Raw genomic sequence first — 21,942 nt, forward strand, 5'->3', positions numbered from 1 at the left:
CAAGTTTTGATCTATGATATGGGTTATAGAACTGCAGATCAAAACAAAATAAGAAGAAAGTGCAAAGTTTCATTTTCTGGCCAAATATCAGGAAAACAGAACACAGGTGCTTGTTTACCAGGTTTTTCCATTTCTTTTACCCTAATTTGCTATTTTAGTACTATCAAAATATACACCTGTAATAAATATTGGGTTGCAGGAATTTTACAGGCTCTGTCTTGCCACCACAAAAGTGGTCTAACAGCACATCCAGCTGCTTAGTTGTCTGGAAGTTGAACGACTAACTACCCACTAACTCACTCAACCATTCAAGGAGGTCTACTGGTATCTTGCCATTTGTTGTGGGTGTAAGGAATGGTAATCCATTCCAATTGTAAAGATGCATTTATTGAAGTTAATGGCGACATCTTCAATACAGTTGCTTTCCTGTCAATGTGACGAACTTTTATTCAAAACCTACTGTTCTAGCTCACTTACTAGTCAGTATATTTTCTTCGCTTTCTTTGACTTGAGCTGAGCCTGTGCCAGAACCAATGGAGATGTCTCACTCCACCAACTCCACCTCTTAGAATCAAGGTACATTGGAAGGATTCAAGTTGCAAGCCATTCCCTGCAATCACTAAACACAATAAAACCAAAGCCATGAAAAATGGAAGGCTTCACTTTAACTTATATCTTTGTTCTGTTTTTGCAGAACCAATAATCTTGAAGGTCAAATCTTCGCACAAAGGCCTTCTGAAAATTTGTGTAAATAACATCCACGGACTCTCCTTTGTCTACTCTGCCTCTTTCTCCTTCAAAGATTTCCAACAGATTTGTCTGGCAAGATTTGCCCTGAAGGAAACCATGTTGGGTTTGGCCTACTTTATCATGTGCCACCAAGTACCCTGACACCACATCCTTAATAATGGACTCTAACATCCTGCCAACCACTGAATTCAGGCTAAATAGCCTATAATTCCCTGTCTTTTGTCTCCCTCTCTTCTTAAAGACTGAAGTGACATTTGTGATTTTTCAGCACTGCGGGTCCATTCCAGAATCACGTAATTCTTGAAAGATCATTACTAATACCTCCACAACCTCTTCAGCTACCTCTTTCAGAACCCTGGGGTGTACACCATCTAGTCCAGTTGATTTACCCACCTTCAAACTTTTCCACTACCAAAGGATCTTTTCCACTACCAAAGGAATAGTAATAGCATCTGCACTCACTTCTGCCCCCCCAACACTCGCAAATTGAAGACTGACACAAAATATTTATTTAAGTTCATCTTCCTTTTCTTTGTTTCCCCATTACTACCTCTGCAGCGTCATTTTCCAATAGGAGTGGTTTCGCTACGTCTTCTTATTGGTAGAGATTGTTGATAGACACAGAGCATTGTGCAGCCCAGGTCATTAGCCGTGCATTTGGCTGGACATCGGCACCTGAAGATTTGTCCACACATCTTGACCACTTGAGAAAGTTCATTGAAGTTGCCTCATCATCAGGAATTTATCCACTTGTATTGTCTCCCACAAGTGTCTCCAGATAATTTAACTGAGGGTATCCAAGTGCTCTGTGACATTGTTCCTCTCGGTACTCCTAGGATGGCAGTGTAGGCTTGAAAATCTCGGAATGTGCTGCCTTTGCACAAAAATATGGCAGATCTGAATGTTCTGTAAAAAAGTTGCCTTCACCTCTTATAGTCAATATCCACCTCCCTTTAAGAGGTATAGTCTGTGTTTCAGCTAATAAGGCTAGCCTCATCACTCATTTTGGCTCCAGGCAAAGAAGTGTAGATGAAGAACAGTGAAATTAGTGCTTGCTGCAGAAGGTAATAATCACCTTATCTCTCAGGTAAGGGGCCACAAGTTAATCACATACCATGATCCTTGTACCTGTTTTCAGGAACTCCTGAATTTACCCTTTATTAATCAAAATAATTTCAATTACCATTTTTATTTTCCAATCTCAATGAAATATGAACATGGAACACACTGCCTATTAGATTATTTTAAAGCAAGCCAATTAAGTGAGCCACTCAAATACTTATACATTGCCTACCTTGAAAAGCACCAACAGATTCAATTGAAAGTACTCTCCGGCCTATGGCAGAGAGATTACGGCAAATAATATCTGATGATAAACATTTCAGTTTTTCCTCACATTTGCTGAGAATACTCTGTGAACACAAATAAATGGACAACAATGTTAAAAAGTTCTTAATAGAGAATATTTTGAAAATATTTTGCTGGCAGTGATTGAAAAATGTAGTGGGTTAGCACACTCTCTTATAACCAACAGTCCCTGATTTTGGCAGTCAGTTAAAAAAAACAAAGTCAGAATCATCTGTCCTTTGTAACAGTCCAATGTAAAACTAATTTAGACAATCTGAATTGTGCAATCTGAATAAGGCCCTATAAAAGCTGATCATACCAAGAGAACAAATGGGCTAGATCCCACAATTAATCCTGCCTATTCCGAATGGAAATGCAATCAAGTTCTGTATTTCAGTGGTGTAAAACACTGATATGAACCAAAATCCAGACAGCATAATGAATATGTCGGATAGATGAGCTAAGGGCATCACAGACAGGCACATGGATGTACGTTATCAGAAATATTAAAGAAGCATGACTTAAAGTGGGACAACAGAACTGGAAGCTTCCTAGCTCCAGGGTTTTCAGAGGAAAACAGTGGGTGTTAATAAAATAAAGGCATGTAGTAATATTAGTTACAAAAACAATCACAGCTGTGAAAATAGACGATTTGTTACAAAGATCGTCAAGTAAGACCAAAGGCATTGAACTAAAGAACAAAAACATTCACAATTGTACTACTATATAAATCTTGGGAGGAACGAAATTTTCAAGGTAAAGTTTTGACAAATTTTAAAAAGTTCTGCTGATGATACGAAGATAGGTGGAGGGGCTGGTAGTGCTGAGGAAACAGAGAGACTGCAGAGAGACTTGGATAGACTGGAAGAATGGGCAAGGAAGTGGCAAATGAAATACAATGTTGGAAAGTGTATGGTTATGCACTTTGGCAGAAGAAATAAACAGGCAGACTATTATTTAAATGGGGAGAGAATTCAAAGTTCTGAGATGCAATGGGACTTGGGAGTCCTCGTGCAGGATACCCCTAAGGTTAACATCCAGGTTGAGTCGGTGGTGAAGAAGGCGAATGCAATGCTGGCATTCATTTCTAGAGGAATAGAGTATAGGAGCAGGGATGTGATGTTGAGGCTCTATAAGGCGCTGGTGAGACCTCACTTGGAGGACTGTGGGCAGTTTTGGTCTCCTTATTTAAGGAAGGATGTGCTGATGTTGGAGACGGTACAGAGAAGATTCACTAGAATGATTCCGGGAATGAGAGGGTTAACATATGAGGAACGTTTGTCCGCTCTTGGGCTGTATTCCTTGGAGTTTAGAAGAATGAGGGGGGACCTCATAGAAACATTTAGAATGTTGAAAGGTATGGACAGAGTGGATGTGGCAAAGTTGTTTCCCATGATGGGGGAGTCTAGTACGAGAAGGCATGACTTAAGGATTGAAGGGCGCCCATTCAGAACAGAGATGCGAAGAAATTTTTTTAGCCAGAGGGTGGTGAATCTATGGAATTTGTTGCCACAGGCGGCAGTGGAGGCCAAGTCATTGGGCTTATTTAAGGCAGAGATTGATAGGTATCTGAGTAGCCAGGGCATCAAAGGTTATGGTGAGAAGGTGGGGGAGTGGGACTAAATGGGAGAATGGATCAGCTCATGATAAAATGGCGGAGCAGACTCGATGGGCTGAATGGCCGACTTCCACTCCTTTGTCTTATGGTCTCATGTCAAATGCAGAGATACATGAACTGTAGTACTAATAAAGGGGGATTTCAGTTAGCCTAACATTAACCAGGATACAGATGGGAGAAAGGAGATTTAAAAAAAACTCTCGGGGCTGGGAAAGTCCTGAAACTCACTGCGTGAGAGGATAAGAAATGTAGTATTTCTCAACAAATCTGTATCTGTACTTGGAGAGCCATGACTTGTAGCGGCTAGTGATAGAAGGTGGGATTAGTTTGTACAGCACTTTTTTTAAACTGGCATATACACACTGAGCCAAATGATATCATGTTATATATTTTCCTACATTTTTACGATATAAAATGAGGCCATTCAAGCCACTGACTTTAGAGACAGCTCTTAGCAATGTCATCCACCCTATTTCTCTACAACCTATTCTCCCTCATATGTCTATCAATTCTACTCTGATTCTCCTGTCACCCACCTGCATTACGGATAATTTGCTACAGCCAAATGACCAAGGCCAGCCCCATATGGAGACAGGGAGAACGTGCAAACTACACACACATACATCCGGACTGAGCTTGGACACCTGGGTCCGTGAAGCAACAGCACGATCTCCTGCATCATTTCTGTGGAGTTTTCACTCTCCTATAGTTACAGGACTGGCAAAAAATAGCCAGAGTTTATCAATGAATTGATAACGATCTTCGAAAATTCCCTAGATTTTGAAATGATTCTGGTGGATTGGAATTTAGAGGGATATGGGCCAAATGCAGGAAACAGGGACAAGTCCATGAATACATGTTGGCTGCTATTTCGAGATATTTTAATCTATTTATTTATTTGGTGATACGGCGTGGAATAGGACCTTCCAGCCCTTTGAGCCATCCCACAAGCAATCCTCGATTTACTCTAGCCTAACCAGGGGGCAATTACAATGGCCAATTAACCTATTAACTGGTACATCTTTGGACTATAGGAGAAAACCAGAGGAACCCCACACATTCCATGGCGAGGACATACAAACCACTGAACTCTGAAATCTGACACCCTGAGCTGTAATAATATTGTGCTAACCATAATGTTACCATGGCACCCAAAGGGTTGTTGGATGAACGGATCTGTTTCTGAGCTGTGTTACTCTACAACCCTAAATGTAAAAATCTGCATTCAAAAAAGAAGGGTGATAAAAAGCAGGAAACTCTCGGCCGGTTAGCCTAACATCTGTCGTTTATGAAATACTTGTATCTATTACTAAGGAATCAGTGGTAACACATTTAGAAAATCATATTACAATTACATAGAGACAGGATTTACTACAATTCTTTGAGGATCTAACTAGCAGGGTGGATGAAGGAGATTCAATAGACAGTATGTTTGGAAAATCCAAAATTCGGATTTCCAATGAGATGCCATCTAAAAGAATTACTACAAAGTAGCTCATGACATTGTAGGTGACATATTAAGATGGATATAAGTCCTGAAATAGGGTCTTGGTCTGTCTATACATTTTAATAGATGCTGCCTGATCAGCTGAGTTCCTCCAGCTTTTTGTGTGTGTTACTTTGGATTTCCAGCATCTGCAGACTTTCTTGCCTTTATATTAGAAAGGATACTATGATGGCCAACTATGATCAGTGAGGTTTCTTTTTGGTTGCGAGTTATTACTACTGGGGTTCTACAGGGATCAGTGCAGGAGGCATCACCTAATTAATCGGTATGTTAATGACCTTGACGAGCGAACTAGCCTAACTAAATTTGCTAGCAATGCTAAGATGGGTGGGAAAGCAAGTTGTGAGGAAAAAATGAGCATGTGGAAGGATAAAGGCAGATTAAGTAAGTAAGCAAATATTGTGTTGAGGATTTCTGCCCTTCTTTTCCTTCTTTCAGGCATGTATTCCCAGTCCATAATGTGTGGAAACATGAAGTTATTCGCTTTGGTGAAAAGGATAGAAAAGCTGAATATTATTTAAATGGGTAGAGTTCATGATGTAGCAGCAGAGATGTGGTTTTTGAAGAGGAGGCAAAGAATATCATGGACGAAACAAATATCTAACGAGGATGTTATGAACAGAGCAAACACAGAAAGAGAAATAATGTATGAGATCATGAAAAGGCAACGTAACTTCATTGGACATGTGATTAGGAAAGAGGAGTTAGTATGCACGGTAATTAAGGGAAAAATTGAAGGGAAGAAAGCAAGAGGAAGACAAAGACAAATGTTGATGGAGACAGCAGCCAGAGAACTGGAAATTAATACCAATGAATTGATCCACTTGACCCAAAACAGGAGTAGCAGTCAAAGCTCAAACTGGGCACGGCATCTGATGATGATGATGAGAGCTCATGAACACTTCTGTACCAAGAGATCCAGATGTCTTCCACACGATTGGGGTAAATAAAAGAGCTGAGGCAAAGATCAGATCTGGTACAATCCTATTGAATAGTCAACTCCTGCTCTTATTTCTTACAATGTTATTGCCATCTGCCTCACCAATGAAGGCATAGTAAGAATTTCTGGGCTACTAGGTTAAGGATAACGTTTATATCCCAGAAAACAAATGTTGTGAACGCAATACCGAATACCTGTAAATTTCTCAGCAGGTAAGCTTTGCAAACTGTTAAGCATGATGATGAATTGACAACCATTTCACGCACTCAGCCAACCAAAACTAATACACGTTCTGCTTGCTGAAGGAATCCTCAAATAAATAAATCCTATCAGTTAACCTTCATGCTTTTAAAAAGATGAACTGACATGAATTATATCTTGTACCTCAATATCTGGCCTGTCTTCAGGTTTCTCCTGCTGCATTTGCTCAAGAAGGCTTTTTAATTCTTGGCTGAGATTTGGTTTTAATTCTGGCTCAATCACAAACTCAGCAGCAGCAGCAAGTGTAGCTCCCAATGAATAGGCATGAGCCTAAAATATTAAGGAAAAAACATATATGGAATAGTGTTACAATATTAGTTGAATATTTTGGTACGACAAAATGTATATATCATTTCCTGTGACTTTAATGTAACACTCATAACATTTCAGGTTGTACCAACAACAGAACTTAATGTTTCAGGTTCATATTACGTTTATTGCTGAACAAAAAGCTTTATTCATGTACAATACAGAAACAAAATAACGCAAAATTAAATAGCATTAGTTATGCAACAGCCTTATTACAGAAGCAGAAAAGATGTTTTAAAAATAAATGAGTAGAATTCATTTAATTATAAAATTATCCATGTAGCCAATCTAAAAATAAATGATAATATTATACTGTATCAATTACTGTACCTGGTAAGAATATTTAAGTAAAGTGTCACTTTTTAATCATCAACATTGTTGATTGGAACCTTGCTGCTTAGCGGAACAAAAACTTTGCAATGATGCACAAAAAAAATTATTCATAGACTTTATTAACATACAAATCACAAAATATCTATTTACTTCTAAGAGTGAGTTGGGAAGGGAAGATAAACTAAGGTTTGAAGTCACTCACCATCAGCATGCCTTTCTATGAATATAAACGACACAACCTATTTGTCTTTTTAAGGGAAACAAGCAAAGATACCTGGAATTATGCACACCGATCTTAGCTGCAATTCTGCCAGCAGGTGACAGGCATGTGATACTTGCGGTAGGGACAGATTTAAGACGCACAAAATACAGGTCCACAATCCCTTATCTGAAATCCTTGGGGCCAGTTGCATTTCGGAATTCAGAATTTTTCGGATTTCAGACCCCCCCACCCCCGATACCAAAAAACACGTATGTTCAAGTCCCTTATTTACCGGGCTCAGTGCGGTGGATTTTAGGACCTGGTAGCGCACCAAACCTACGCATTTAAATCATCTCTAGATTACTTATAATACCTAATACACTGTAAATGCTATGTAAATAGTTGTAATACTGTATTGTTTAGGGAATAATGACAAGAAAAAAATTCATTTCCAACAAAGACATTCAATAAAACATAAAAATATACAGCTTCAAGCGAACCGAATTAAACGCATGGTAAATGACTTATTGGAATAAATGTAGAACGTCACTGTCACTGTCACTATAAGACTTCAGTAACTTGTCTTTCTGTTTGTTTAAATCATATACAGTGGTAGTTCCGACACTATTTTCTTCAGTAAGATGCCGCACAGATACACCACGATCAAACTTCTGCAATATCTCCACTTTCTGCATTATTGATAATGATAGATGCTTCCTTCTCTTCTTCTCATTGTTACCCATAGGGGTATCTGCAGCTCCTTTTGACATTTTCACAGAGAAATTAAACACAAAGTCAACAGTGAACACAAAATATCAACGAACAGCAAATGCACATGTCACCAGTACGAGTGCTGAGTCACAACTGAACGTCTGGCGGCCTCTGCTAGTGCTGCCACGTCACACCTGAGTGACGTCAGCTGTTGGCGAAGAAAACTTCGGTTTTCGGAGCTTTTTGGATTTCAGAATTTTGGATAAAGGAATGTGCACCTGTAAACCCAAAGTCAACTGCTGCCGGAAATCAGAAATAATAGAAAAATGCTAGAAATATTAGGAAGCCAGGCAGCATCTAAGAAGTAGCTATCAGGTCAAAGAGGATGTTTGCACAAGAATGCTAATGGTTGTGTGTGTGTGTGTGTGTGTGTGTGTGTGTGTGAGAGAGAGAGAGAGAGAGATGGAGAGATGGTCATGGGGATTATGCTGTAGAGCTCGCCTGCATCAAAGGATATTGCCAGTATCCACTGGCTGAAATGATGCTGAGATACATTTGCATTGTTCTTACACAGTTCTGCACCTGATATGCTTCTCAGTGACCAGGCTGAGAGCCCAAATAGTCCTTTTTCTGTGGCCAGAATTCTACACTTATTAATTGTGAGATGAAGGGTCAGGGGGATTGGGGTAGTGAAGTCGTGGATTAACTCCAGCAGTAATAGAATGGGAAAGAAGATGCAAGCACTGACAATGGAGGGCCCTCTGGTGATGGGGACTGGGACTTTGGTAATCAACTGTTTTGAGGGTCAGAGGCAAGATAGTAAATTGATGAATGCTCTGACAGATGGCATCCCAGTCTGCCTCCAAGTTGACCACAACCTTGTCATGGTTGGAGGCTTCTGTACCTCAATGACTCAGAGAGCTATGTTGCTGAGTCAGGGCTTTATGATTTGGCTCTTGGTCACTCAAACCAAACAGGTCAAAGGGTAGAAGCCAGACTAAGAGTGGTCCACCAGTCCTCCAGGTTTGGGGGTTCAGCTCAGGGCTAACAACCCTGACTGGTAAAACAAAATCGTTATGGAAACAACAATGAAGAATCCTTCTACGTCTGAGTGTGACCGTATTCCTGAGTCTCCACCCAGGACTTGCATGACTGACAGTTGGACAGTAGCGAAAACTGACAGGAAACTACTGACATGATGAAGGAAGTCCTGAATACCACTAGAGGCGGAGGACCTTCATTGCTGCCCGAAACACCAATGACGTAATGGGCAGTAAGTAAGACACTCCAGTCTGGTACGGTGTCAGGATGACCCTAACGTTGAGAAAGTGGCCAATGACAGTATTGTATGGGGAATGGCCTTGTCTTATGTGTCTCTGCTGCAAGGTGACTTACACTCAGACAATACTACAGAGAAATACTTGTTATCACTTCTCACTCGAGAACATAAACAAGTTTCAGCTGCAGAATACCATCATGCAATTGAATATCCAAGAAGTCAATGGAGCTCCCACTGAACTAATATATCCAAGTCTACCACAGGAATTTGATTCTGTGGATTGAAATGTGTGATTGAAACAGAATCATTCAGTAAGGGACTGAAGGAAATACTGAACTCAGTCAAGGAAATAGATGTTAGCATTCTCACATTCAAAGAGACAAATTCCTCAAAAGTATGTTCCTGTGTAACCTGGGAGGAAGTTATAGTAGTTAAATATTATTTCTTATGCCATCAATCCAGAGGAAACCATTTGCTATTGACCATGAACATTGCTGTCTCAAGCTCAATGGTCCAACACGTCTGCCACATGCAGTCTGACTTAACCAGTTGCATCTTTAGTCTGGATGAATGATTCTTTTGGAACCTTATTATTTTGTTTGTAATTTTGTTATGCATGTATGTACGAAATAACATTCCCAGGCTTAGTGCAACCTGCAGGTCAGAATAGAAAGGAACTGGTTCTTTGGTGAAATGCAGGTAACAAGAAAGCAGCTTTTTTTTGTGCGAGTCAATTTCAATGAAAAACAAAAGCATAATAGAAAGGTGGACATAACATCTGTTGCATCAAATCTATCTTTCCTGCTGTATCCATTTTGTGTCAGATGTGCAAATGCACAAATACACAGAGCAATGCACAGTAATGGTAGAACAAGCAAAGAACTTTGACACAGTAAGACAGAACCCAAAACGGCACAAACAAGAGAAAATCTGCAGATGCTGGAAATCCGAGCAACACACACAAAATACTGGAGGAACTCAGCAAGCTAGGTAGCATCTGTGGAAAAAAGTACAGTCGACGTTTCGAGCTGAAACCCGTCGGCAGGGCCCAAATTGGCACTGCTGGATTTCCCAGAGGCGGGTCTTCAAATTATCTGCATCAGTTTAATGCACTCAAGCCTTACATTTCAAAGCTTCTTAGAGGTCTTTTTCATATAACAGTGATAGCATAGGAGGCAGCCATTTGACCAACCGAATTCATTATTGCTCTTACATGAGAGACCAGTTAAAACCACTCTGCCACATGCCCTCCACAGTCCTACATTTCCTTGCAGTTATAACTGAATGATTCCACTTCCATGCCAGCAGTGAATTCTTGACACTAACCAGTGGACGATGTATCTCAGAACAGAAATATTAACTTTGCTTCTCTTTCCACAGTTGTTGCCTGACCTGCTGAGTGTTCCTGCATATTCCGTTTGCATTTCAGAATTCCAGCATTTGTAGCTTCTTTAACTTTCATTTGCTATGTTAAGAACTGAAGAAGTTTGGTTTCATTTGCCAAGTACCTTCATTCTATGTCCCCAATCTTGAGAAAACTTTACAATAGGAATACCTACTCTCTCAAAATAAGCTTAAAGTGAACAGTTTCTCTTGATATGAATTGAATTGGTTTGACTTTATTACTTACACCCTTCATGTACAGGAGGAGTAAAAATCTTTACGTCTCTGTCTAAATGTGCAATGTGCAATTTATAATAGATAGTATGTACAACAGTCAATACAACATAGAAATACAATTGTATCAGCATGAATTAATCAGTCTGATGGCCTGGTGGAAGAAGCTGTCCCGGAGCCTGTTGGTCCTGGCTTTTATGCTGTAGTACCATTTCCCAGATGGTAGCAGCTGGAGCAGTTTGTGGTTGGGGCCACCTGGGTCCCCAATGATCCTCTGGGCCCTTTTTATACACCTGTCTTTGTAAATGTCCTGAATAGTGGGAAGTTCACATCTACAGATGCGCTGGTCTGTCCGCACCACTCTCTGCAGGGTCCCGCGATTGAGGGAAGTACAGTTCCCATACCAGGCAGTGACGCAGCCAGTCAGAATGCTCCCAATTGTGCCCCTGTATAAAGTTCTTAAGATTAAATGCTTCATGATTAGAAGTATCTTCATCAGGTCTTGCAATCTCTCCTCCTGCTGAATTAACTCAGGGAAGGAGGAGAAGCAGTGAAAGCCTGGTGAAAGGCCTCTACTTACACTTAAAGTTATGTTTAGAACGTAGAGCAGATCCATCTGTTCTCCTGTAAAAAACATGTTACATTTTGACACATAGGAAAACAGCACGTGTAGGTGCCATGTACCTACTAAACTCTTCTCAGGCTTCCAGCCGGGCACAAGTATGAATTATAACCGATGTTTTGATGACAAACCCTGCCATCCTCACCCCTGATGAAGATGGTAGGGCCTGTCATTGAAACGTTGGTTATACGTAATCAATACCTGTATCCGGCTTGGAACCCCAGGAAGAGTTTATTCATCATATATGCCGGGAAAGCACTAGATCCTTTCTTGGGCCATGCATCTGTTTATTGTCTGTACTTTGTCTGTGTTGCTTGTCCTCACTCTGGGCTAAGGGAATTTGTCACATGGGGTTGGGCAGTGGTTAGCGGGCAGCACGCAGCGTGGGTGGTAGTTAAAATATAGTCACCTGTTCACCTGCGTGGTGGCATGGGGCGGGGTGAGTAGGAAGCGTTATTTTTCGTTGACTGCTCATTCCTGTTTAATTTGATACAATTACACTCGTTCTGCTTGGTTAATCTACATAAATTACAGAAGAATCCAATGATTTTGTTGTTGGTTTGCAGTAAAGCATTAAATGTACTTTTCTGACTTGGAATTCAGTTAGTTGGAAACGTGTCAGACAGTGCAATACTCCCTCACTTAGCCTCTCAGTGAGTTTAGTTTGTTTTCAAGTCGTCCCTACAGCACAATCAGTGGAACTGAGTTCTGTCAGTCATCTGAAACGCACGTCTCCCAAGTATTAATGCAGGGCTGTCAAAACTTGGTGATAAAAAATCGTTTTGTTTGTACAGCCACTGGCTCCGATTCTATTCCCAGAGTAATTCAAATACCTGTACAGTAATATAACAGTGCAATGTCTGACTCATGAACCCTTGAGCACTACCTCACTTTTAAAATAAATATTATTTCTGTCTTTTGCACGATTTTTAATCTATTCAACATATGTATACTGTAATTGACTTACCTGTTTATTATTATTATTATTTCTTCTATATTATGTATTACATTGAACTGCTGCTGCTAAGTTAACAAATTTCACGACACATGCTGGTGATAATAAACCTGATTCTGATTCGGCGATCCGATAGTAGTTAATAAAAACTTGCAACCTGCAAACTTTTAGTGACAGTGACTGATAAGGTGCGAATAATTAAACTGCTGGAGGAACACAGAGGGTTAAGCAGCATCTGAGGAGGCAAAGCGATGGTCGACAGTTGAGTTTGAGAGGCTGCTTCAACCGAGTTGCCAACACCTGCAATCGCTTGTGTCTCCAGTGGGTGATATATCCATTAACAGAACTGGTTTAGAGATTACCATGCTCATTATTTGTTATGATACGTGACCAAACTTGCTTGAAATTCAATGACTAAGCAAAATTACAAGTTCCAACATGCAAAGGCCAAAAGACAAAACGATTAACAAAAGTACATTATATTCCTCTGTTGCTAAAGTCATCTGTTGCCAAGGTATTGATTATTTTTGTTTGCATCAAGAGATTAGGACAGCAGTTTATGACAAGAAGGGGAGAATTCCAAAACCTGTCAGCGTTAACAACCATGTAATGGAACTGGTCTTAACTTAAATGAATATTGCCAATGAAATAAGTATTCAGGGAAAAGACTTCACAGAATCAAAGAAATTCTGAAGGAGTACTTTTCCCCAAGAAGTCCATGCCAGGTCTAAATAAAACAATCTTATCAGTTAACATTCCCAGCCTCTTTCCATATTGCACTTCAAATTATGTCCTGGAACACGAGTTTGTTTTTGAAGGCACTGATTGATACTGACCTTATCGTCTTGACAGTTAGTAAATTCCAGGTCATAAATACTCCAACCCAAAATGCTGTTTATCACTTTCTTTTTGTGTCTTTTGCCCAAGACTGTAAAACTGTCCCTAGGGAAATGTATTTATCCTATTCATTCTATCCTAGTCTTGATCTTTAACAGCCATCAAATTTCCCTTCCAAACTTTTTACTCGAACTTGTCCAGTCTTCCTTTGTCATTGAAGTTTTTTATTCTCTGGTCCATTCTAAGAAAACTTCCCCACGACTTAAAACCCTGATCTAAATCATGGGCACTGCTTTCCAGTTGCACCTGAATCAGTGTTAACCAATGCTAAGGGCAGGTCGAACACAACCTCTCTGCTTTTGCTCCCCATGCCTCCGTGTATGAAATCCTGGATCCCATGCATTTTTCTGGTTACTCTTTCAATACACCTTTAACAAAAGATATATCAAGGACTTGTGTCTGTACAGATCCATGTCCTTGCTGGGCACACTTTCCATTTCATGCAAAGTGACACGGGCAGCCAATTTATAATTAACCAATTTCACTCTTATTACATAAATCAAATTAATCATACTTGACTTGTTGTCACTGCTAATAATGTCACGATGCTTTATTAGTGGTCTTAAAATTGGTGTAATTGTAAAACACAGAAAATCTAGGGATAATGCCAGCAGATTATTGAATCCATTAACAGAAGTAGGTCCAATATTGCCAGCACTTGAGGGACTGAATTATAGGGAGCGGTTGAGTGGAGTAGGGCCTTGGAGCATAGGAGACAGATGGGTTATTTACGGAGGCGTAGAAAATTATAAGAGGTAAAGATAGGGTGAATGCAGTCAGTCTTTTGTTCTCAGGGTAGGGGAGATCAAGAACTAGAAGACTTAGGTTTACGGTGGGAAGGCAAGGTTCAATAGGAACATTTGAGGCAACTTTTTTTTTCCATACAGAGTGCAGTACAGTACATTCACGGAATGAGCTGCCAGAGGAAGTGTTTGAGGTATTGTAGGTACAAGAGCATTTAAAAGGCACTTGGACAAGTAAAGGGGCACAAAAGGTTTAGAGCAGGGGTTCCCAACCTTTTTTATGCCATGGACAGTTAACCCAGGGGACCGTGGACCCCAGGTTGGGAGCCCCTGGTTTAGAGGGATAAATATCGAACATGGAGCAAATGGGACTAGTTTAGAAGAGCATTCTGTTTGGTATGAACAAGCTGGCCCATTTCTATGCTGTCTGTATTCATATCTCCAACCTAAGAGTGTTGGACATTGATAATATAAAATAGCACAAGTCCACTTCATTGCTTCATTGCAAGATCAACGGCAGGAGAGCTGTGAGGCCTTGGTAGTTGTGCAAACTTGGTCCTCGTGCCCCGGTGTCGTCTGTTACAGTCAACCAGGGGAGGAGGCACCGGAGATGGTGTGGGAGAGAACAGAGATGTGCCAAGCGTGCTGGAAATATCAACCACGCTGGGGTGGGGTACAGGTTCCCAGAATCTGTACAGGGTTGGAGGTTGGAAGCCTTTCAGTGTATGGTCCCTGGAAGACAAGCTGGATTGCCTGTGGCTGACCCAGCACAGGACAAGCTAATTTACCTTGGTCTGCTGAACCAGCGTGAGATGAGGAACTGCTGCATACTTGTGTTGTAGAAACGTGGCTCCAGGACAACATCCCATATATCATCAATCTTCAGGCCATTCCACTCAGGGACTTATGGTAATATTATAGTTTGTTGCTGTATGTGCTATTGTAACTATACGTGCTTGTGCAGTGTGTGACTGTATGTACTGTGTTTTGCACCTTGGTCCCAGAGGTAAACTGTTTGTTTAGCTGATGCTGGTGTATGGTTGAATGATAATTAAACTTGAACTTCTTCCCCCATTACCCCTCTCAGCTCACTGCACATCCAATACCCCCCTTACCTCCAACTTCACCTCTGCTCCTTCTTAACATCCTACCCCCACAGGCAGTAGACTTCGCCCTTAAACTCCCAGTGAGCTCTCCCCCAAAACACACACACACACACACACACACACACACACACAGGATAATGAAGAGGTCATTCAATGTCCTTCATTACCCCCATTTAGCCTGAATCTATTAAGAACAGGAGAGAGGGCAGCCAATTGCGAGGGAGCCTCTCAAGTGCAGTGCATCACCAGGGTGGAAGACAGGGACCTCATCCAGAGAGGGAGATGTGTAATTGAGGCTGAAAACAATTTCAGAGCCCATGAAATGTTCCAGATATGCTCATTAACAACATTTCTGCTAAAGACCTGAGTGCTCATCAGTCCACAATAAGATAAATAGTCTACAAATGTTGGAAATTCAGAACTATTGCTACTCTCCCTATGAGTGGGTGTCCCTGCAAAGATCACACCAAGAGTACAATGTGCAATGCTGAAGGAGGTGCAAAAGAACCCAAGGGTAACAGCAAAAGACATGCAGAATTCTCTAGAACTTGCTAAAGTCTCTGCTCATGTGACCACAATAAGAAAAACACTGATCAAGAATGGTATTCATGGAAGAACACCACGGAGGAAACCACTGCTCCTCAAAAAAAAAACATTGCTGCATATCTCAAGTTTGCAAAAGACCACCTGGATGTTCCACAACACTTCTGTGGACAGATGAGACAAAAGTTGAACTTTTTGGGCAGAAATGCACACCACTATGTTTGGAGGAAAAACTCCTGGCAGACTGGCGGAATTTTCTAGAGTACTTATTATGTTCAAATGTTGTGTTTCAATGGAGTACCAAGCAAAGGATTGCAAGGCCATGGTACACACTACTGAGTGTGTCAACAAAAAGTTAAATTAATTTAAGAGCAGGGAGGTTATGCTGCAAATGTACAGGGTACTGGTGAGGCCACATCTGGAGTGCTGTGTGCAGTTCTAGTCTCCTTACTTGAGGAAGGATATACTGGCCTTGGAGGCGGTGCAGAAGAGTTTCACCAAGTTGATTCCAGAGATGAGGGGGGTTAGACTATGAACAGAGATTGTGTTGCCCGAGACTGTACTCACTGGAATTCAGAAGGATGAAAGGAGATCTTATAGAAACATAAAGTTATGAAAGGGATAGATAAGATAAGAGGCAGGAAAGTTGTTTCCACTGGTAGGTGAGACTAGCACTATGGGTCATAGCCTCAAGATCTGGGGGAGTGGATTTAGGACAGAGATGAGGAGGAACTGTTTTACCCAAAGAGTGGTGAATCTGTGGAATTCTCTGCCCAATGAAGCAGTGGAGGCTACCTCCGTAAATATATTTAAGACAAGGTTGGATAGATTTTTGCATAGTAGGGGAGTGAAGGGTTATGGGGAAAAGGCAGGTAGGTGGAGATGAGTTCATGGCCAGATCAACCACGATCATATTGAATGGTGGAGCAGGCTCGATGGGCCAGATGGCTGACTCCTGCTCCTATTTCTTATGTTCTTATTCCTCCTTGGTATATTCTAAAATAAAATGAAAGTCTGTAAGACAAAATAATGTTAGCTTAGAGTGGGGTTGTTTTGAGAAAGTACTCAAGAACCAGTCCACAGCAATGTTTTGAGAAAGTCAAGGAAGTACAAGTCTCCAGCCATAATAGTGGAATGGGGTGAAAAATATGTTTGTCTGGGCTGAAGATCGTAGAGAAAAGGGAGTGCAGCTGCTACCACCAAATGATTGAAAAGTACTAGTAAAAGGGGTTTTGAAGGGAATAGGAAGGGGCACTTCCTTTCTGCAGTGGGGAAGTGTGCTTTGTTGTAGGCTGGATTACAGCTGGTGCTGAGATAGGGAACAGTATATCGAGAAAGTCAGAGAATGTTGAGCTAGAGTTAGACTTAGAGAGAGGGAGAGAGAGAGAGAAAACAGGCTGACTTTTTACCTCTACTCACCTGCCTATCACCTCCCCCTGGGTTCCTTTCTCCTTCCCTTTCTCCTATGGACCACTCTCCTCTCCTATCAGATATTTTCTTCTCCAGCCCTTGACCTTTCCCACCCACCTGGCTTCACCTTTCACCTCCCAAGCAACTCCTTCCCCTTCCCCCTTCCTTCTCAGTCCTGAAGGAGGTTCTCAGCCCAAAACATCAACAGTTTAGTCATTGCTATAGATGTGCCTGACCTGCTGAGTTCCACCAGCATCCTGAGGGTGTTACCTATAAGATTGTTGGATCTGTGGCCCCCTGCCTATCTGTTCGCTCAGTGAATGATAATGAGTGCAACAGTGACCAGTACATATCAGCACTTCATTCAGGGCCAGCACCTTGGGCTACAACTGGTTCTAGCACACCCACAGCAGAGCGCAGTGGGGGTCCAGCTGAGCATCTGTCAGACGTAGCTGATTCTTCATGCACAGAATTATGCGGGAAATGGCACAAAGGCAAATCCTCCTCTAAAATATGTCCAGCCAGCACCTACCCGAAAGGACATCTCAAGCAAAAAAATAAAGGCGTATGTTATATTGGATGATCAGAGCAATGTGTCATTGGCAGAGTCAGCATCCTTTGACACATTCAGTATCCAAGATTCTGTCTCCTCGTGCACTCCGAACACATGTTCTGGGGCATTTGAAGTTGCCAGAAGAGCCAGATTTGTTGTGCAGTCAATAGGAAGGGAGGTCTGCTTACCCTTGCCAACCTTCATGAGTGCAAACATATTCCCAACAGCAGGGATGAAACCCCAATCCCTGAAGCTGCATGCGGTCATGCACATTTACAGACGTAGCTGACAACATTCCTCAACTTGACTCTTCTGCTGAGATTCTCCTGTTGCTTGGCAGAGACACCATCCATGCACATGAGGTACACGAACAGCACAGTGGTCGGCAAAATGCAGCTTATGCCCAACAACTGGACCTGGGTTGGGTCATCATGGGTGAAGTCGGCCTTGATGTCCCACTGTCAGCACATTCAACGCTAATGTCCTGGAGAACGGGCACCCAAGTCATTTCATGCCCTGTGAGAGAGGAATCTGTATGAAAGTGAAAATTGTGGGTAAGCAAATCAAACAACCAGATCCATCAAGCTGGTCACTTGGAAGATGATTATAAGCTGGCATCTTCCATTGAAGATGAGGCCTTCCTTCAAATTATAAAGAGTAAGCAAACACAGTCTTTGCAGTGTTTGCATATTTGTAAGCAACCTTTCAGCACAGAACAAGAGAATTGGGAAAAGTTTAGAATCTTTGTTGTTCAAAGGCAGGTATGCGCAGAGCAAGTATAGTGTATCACGAAGCAGGAAAATCACCCAATCCAAAGTTACCTTCGTGAACTCTGTCCCCTTTCTGACTCTGAGGGGCTAATAGAAAACTGGAGAACATATTAAGGGGACACAACTCACTTCAGATGTACTTCACCCAATTGTCATCCTGGGTGAGCACTGTGTCACCAATCTGCTCATCAGACATGATCATGAACAAGTATGCCATCAAGGCCAACATTTGCGAAGTGAGAATGGTTAAAGACTGTGTAGTAAGACTGTTTTCAACAGCAGTCTCTGAGACTATCCTTCTTTTGCCAAAGACAGAATGAAATGATCATTTGACTTTTAGTTTCAGTAAATAAGTTTGACATATCAGATGAGGAGTTTTCTGCCTCTACAGGTGTGATTTTTTTATATACAAACATCACTTCCGATTTGTAAGCAGTTTTTACGTAATTTTTTGTGCAGGTTAATTCAGATTTTGACTTGAAGCGTGCATGGTAGAAAGACATCCATCTCCATCTACTCTTTATCTGCCCTTGAAATACCAATTATCTGTTCACAAAGCTTTTTCATTAAAAACCCTGAAGAAAGCATCTGGCCCAGATGATTTTTGAGAAGGTGCCTAGTTTTGTACACAATGAACCTTGAGGGCAATAGAACATGTGAATCTGCCTTTGTTTGTGCAGTCTATAAGGAGAGACTCTTGCTTCCCCACTCCCATCACAAGAATGGAACAGGAGGGAAAGGTGGGGGAAGAGAAAGGTAATTAAAATGAAAATGAAGAGCATGGTTTATTGTTTTGCCTATATACCACAGCACAACCTCAGAGACTGCACATCAAGTAGCGAACAATTAGGATCAAATGAATGTGTGCTGTGGGAAGGGATACCAGATATCCAGGCTCAATCTGATGTCAGGTGTAGGCAACTAGAGGCCTTGAGGAGGCTTGCTGGAAAGTAGGTCCATACAGCAGTACTGGCTGCAGAACTCAGATGAGGACTATAACCAGTATAAATTCATGACAATGGTGATGTGGATGTCATGTCCTCCCTCATAAATGTGGAGATAAGGAACGTGCTGGAGTTCATCTCCACACTCTCACAGAAGATCGCCCAGGGTCAAACGAATATGCACTCCAATCTGCATGTTCACAATTTGTTTTTATTGGAGCAATTCATGAGCAGCTCTCAGTTCTACAGAAGCAAAGAGATGTATGTATATGTCATCAACGAGATGTTCTCCTGGCTAGGACCATTGCTGAAGATCTTATTGGAGAACCTTTGCACTTAGAGAAAGTCCAGAGATCTTTCCCCTGAAAATTTCCACTTCTGCATTCTATCCCATGTCCCTAGGTTCCCATCTGAGTGAGCAGTGACATCCAACCTAATGCAACAGAACAGCCACATATGGCAACGGCGGTTTAAAGAAATTATCAAAAATGGATTAGATCTCAACATTCTCAAACAATGTGAGAATGTTTGGCTGAAAGACATAGATTAAAATTACACCAAAACTAAACAATATAGAATTTTGGCCAGAATCTAGGAGTCAGGGATTTGTTGGTGCAGTATGGCCACTGAAATGAGTATTAAGTAAATTACTCAGCACTTAAACTCTGCGAAAAGCATTCTTTACTCTTTTAACGGTAATCTCAACACTTTGGAAGATGTCTGAGTAGTCTGTACTCAGTAACAGCATTCCATTATCTTGTACGTAGCCTTTTCACGGTGCCGAAACAGGGAATTACTGGATATCATAATATTAGATTAGATTAGATTATGAAGACACGCAGTCCTCTTTTATTGTCATTTAGTAATGCAAACATTAAGAAATGATACAATATTTCCTCCGGTGTGATATCACAAAACACAGGACAGACCAAGACTGAAAAAACTGACAAAACCACATAATTATAACATATAGTTACAACAGTGCAACAATACCATAACTTGATGAAGAAGTCCATGAGCACAGTAAAAGTTCAAAGTCTCTCAAATGTCCCACATCTCACGCAGACGGGAGAAGAAAGAAAAACTCTCCCTGCCATGCCCGACCACAATCCATCTCTGAGTCATCCGAAAACTTCGAGCCTGCGAATCAGCTCTCCGACACCGAGTACTGAGCGCCATCTCTGTCCGAACGATTCGACCTCAATCTTGGTCGCCAACAGCAGGCAAAGCCGGGGATTTTGAGGCCTACCCTCCGCAAGATTCCCGACCACGCAGTAACGACAGCAGCGAATGAGTGTTTCAGAAATTTCTCCAGATGTTCCTCTGTGCTTTCACATCCTTCTCCATCAAATCAGAATTGTCCACGGCCCCTATTTAACGGATACGATATCATTTTTCACCAGAGGGCTGCGCACGCATGGTGCGCTGCTCTCTCTCCTCCCACCACAAATATGATTCAAGACATACTGTAGATGTGCCTGGTTCAATTTGGTGGTTGGACCCAACTTCTGGAAATTATCAGTAGAACCATTTGCTCCAAATTAAATGGATCTTTGGTCCAAAAAGAAGTGCTCTGCAATCTATTTTTGAAGCAGGTTAATATAAAATTTAATGACCAACAGTGGTGTTGTAGGTTGTGCCTTTCCATCCAAACATGTTTATAAAATTGCTGCTGTCATGCATAGTTATTTGAATGAACACAATTCGGCATTCAACAGAAAGCAAAACCCCAACAATAAAGCAGCAATGACAGGAGTGAATGTGGATCCAGGTAGCATAAAGAAGGAAATGGAACATAGACTGTTATAAAGTAAGAGTATAGATGACTGGGCTGGAACTAATTGTCATGTCACATAACAATGACTGCTAGAATATGTCATTTACTCATTTACACCTGCTTCAGAAAACTGTACTAAGGTTTAAGTCCTTTCTTCTGTTTCTTTCACTAATCAAACCAACCAATAAATTCTAGATTGAAAACATTAAGTTATTAGAGAAAAACATTAACAGATTTGTAACAAAGTTTCAAAATTACACTAACTTTAAAAGTTTCATGAATTTATTTCAGTGCACTCCTTTCTATCAAACTTCACAAGTTGCATCTAATGTTGTCTGTAACATGTGCCCTTATCACTTCCTCAGTTTGCCTTGAAAAATTAAGAATTGCACTCCTTGTACATAGTTAGAGTCTAGAAAACTTGTTGCTGGGCTTAAAAAATATATACTAAAATCGCAACATGAAAATCAAATGGAAAAAAGTGTTGCAAATTCTCAATTGCTTCTTTGCTTGGATTCATCAATGCAGGCATTCTTTTCCCCATGCCGTTTTTCCATTAGGTGCTGAAAAACATCGCTTACAGTTGATTTATTCTCTTCTGTAGTAATACTTTCCAGTTTGCTAGGTTTGTGATTGATATCTAGTCAGTGTTCCAGATTGTTACCAAATCCATTTTGGAGATATAATCAAGAAATATTCAGCGATTGATCCAAATTTGACAGATTTCTTTTTCTTAATGAAAAACTAT

The 21,942-nt window shown here is 41.1% G+C and overlaps 1 protein-coding gene across 2 annotated transcripts in view; it reads right to left on the bottom strand.

Moving 5' to 3' along the window:
* Positions 1 to 21,942, bottom strand: part of LOC134358989 (kinase non-catalytic C-lobe domain-containing protein 1) — a 151,231-nt gene that overhangs the window by 90,831 nt on the left and 38,458 nt on the right. For both annotated transcript variants that reach the window (XM_063071751.1, XM_063071752.1), the window contains 2 exons: positions 6,547 to 6,693; positions 2,045 to 2,162 (listed from right to left, as the gene is read on the bottom strand). In XM_063071751.1, the coding sequence (XP_062927821.1) occupies positions 2,045 to 2,162; positions 6,547 to 6,693 (265 nt within the window). The remainder of the gene's footprint in view (positions 1 to 2,044; positions 2,163 to 6,546; positions 6,694 to 21,942) is intronic.

The sequence above is a fragment of the Mobula hypostoma genome, chromosome 19 (assembly GCF_963921235.1).
Source record: "Mobula hypostoma chromosome 19, sMobHyp1.1, whole genome shotgun sequence".
NCBI lineage: Eukaryota > Metazoa > Chordata > Chondrichthyes > Myliobatiformes > Myliobatidae > Mobula > Mobula hypostoma.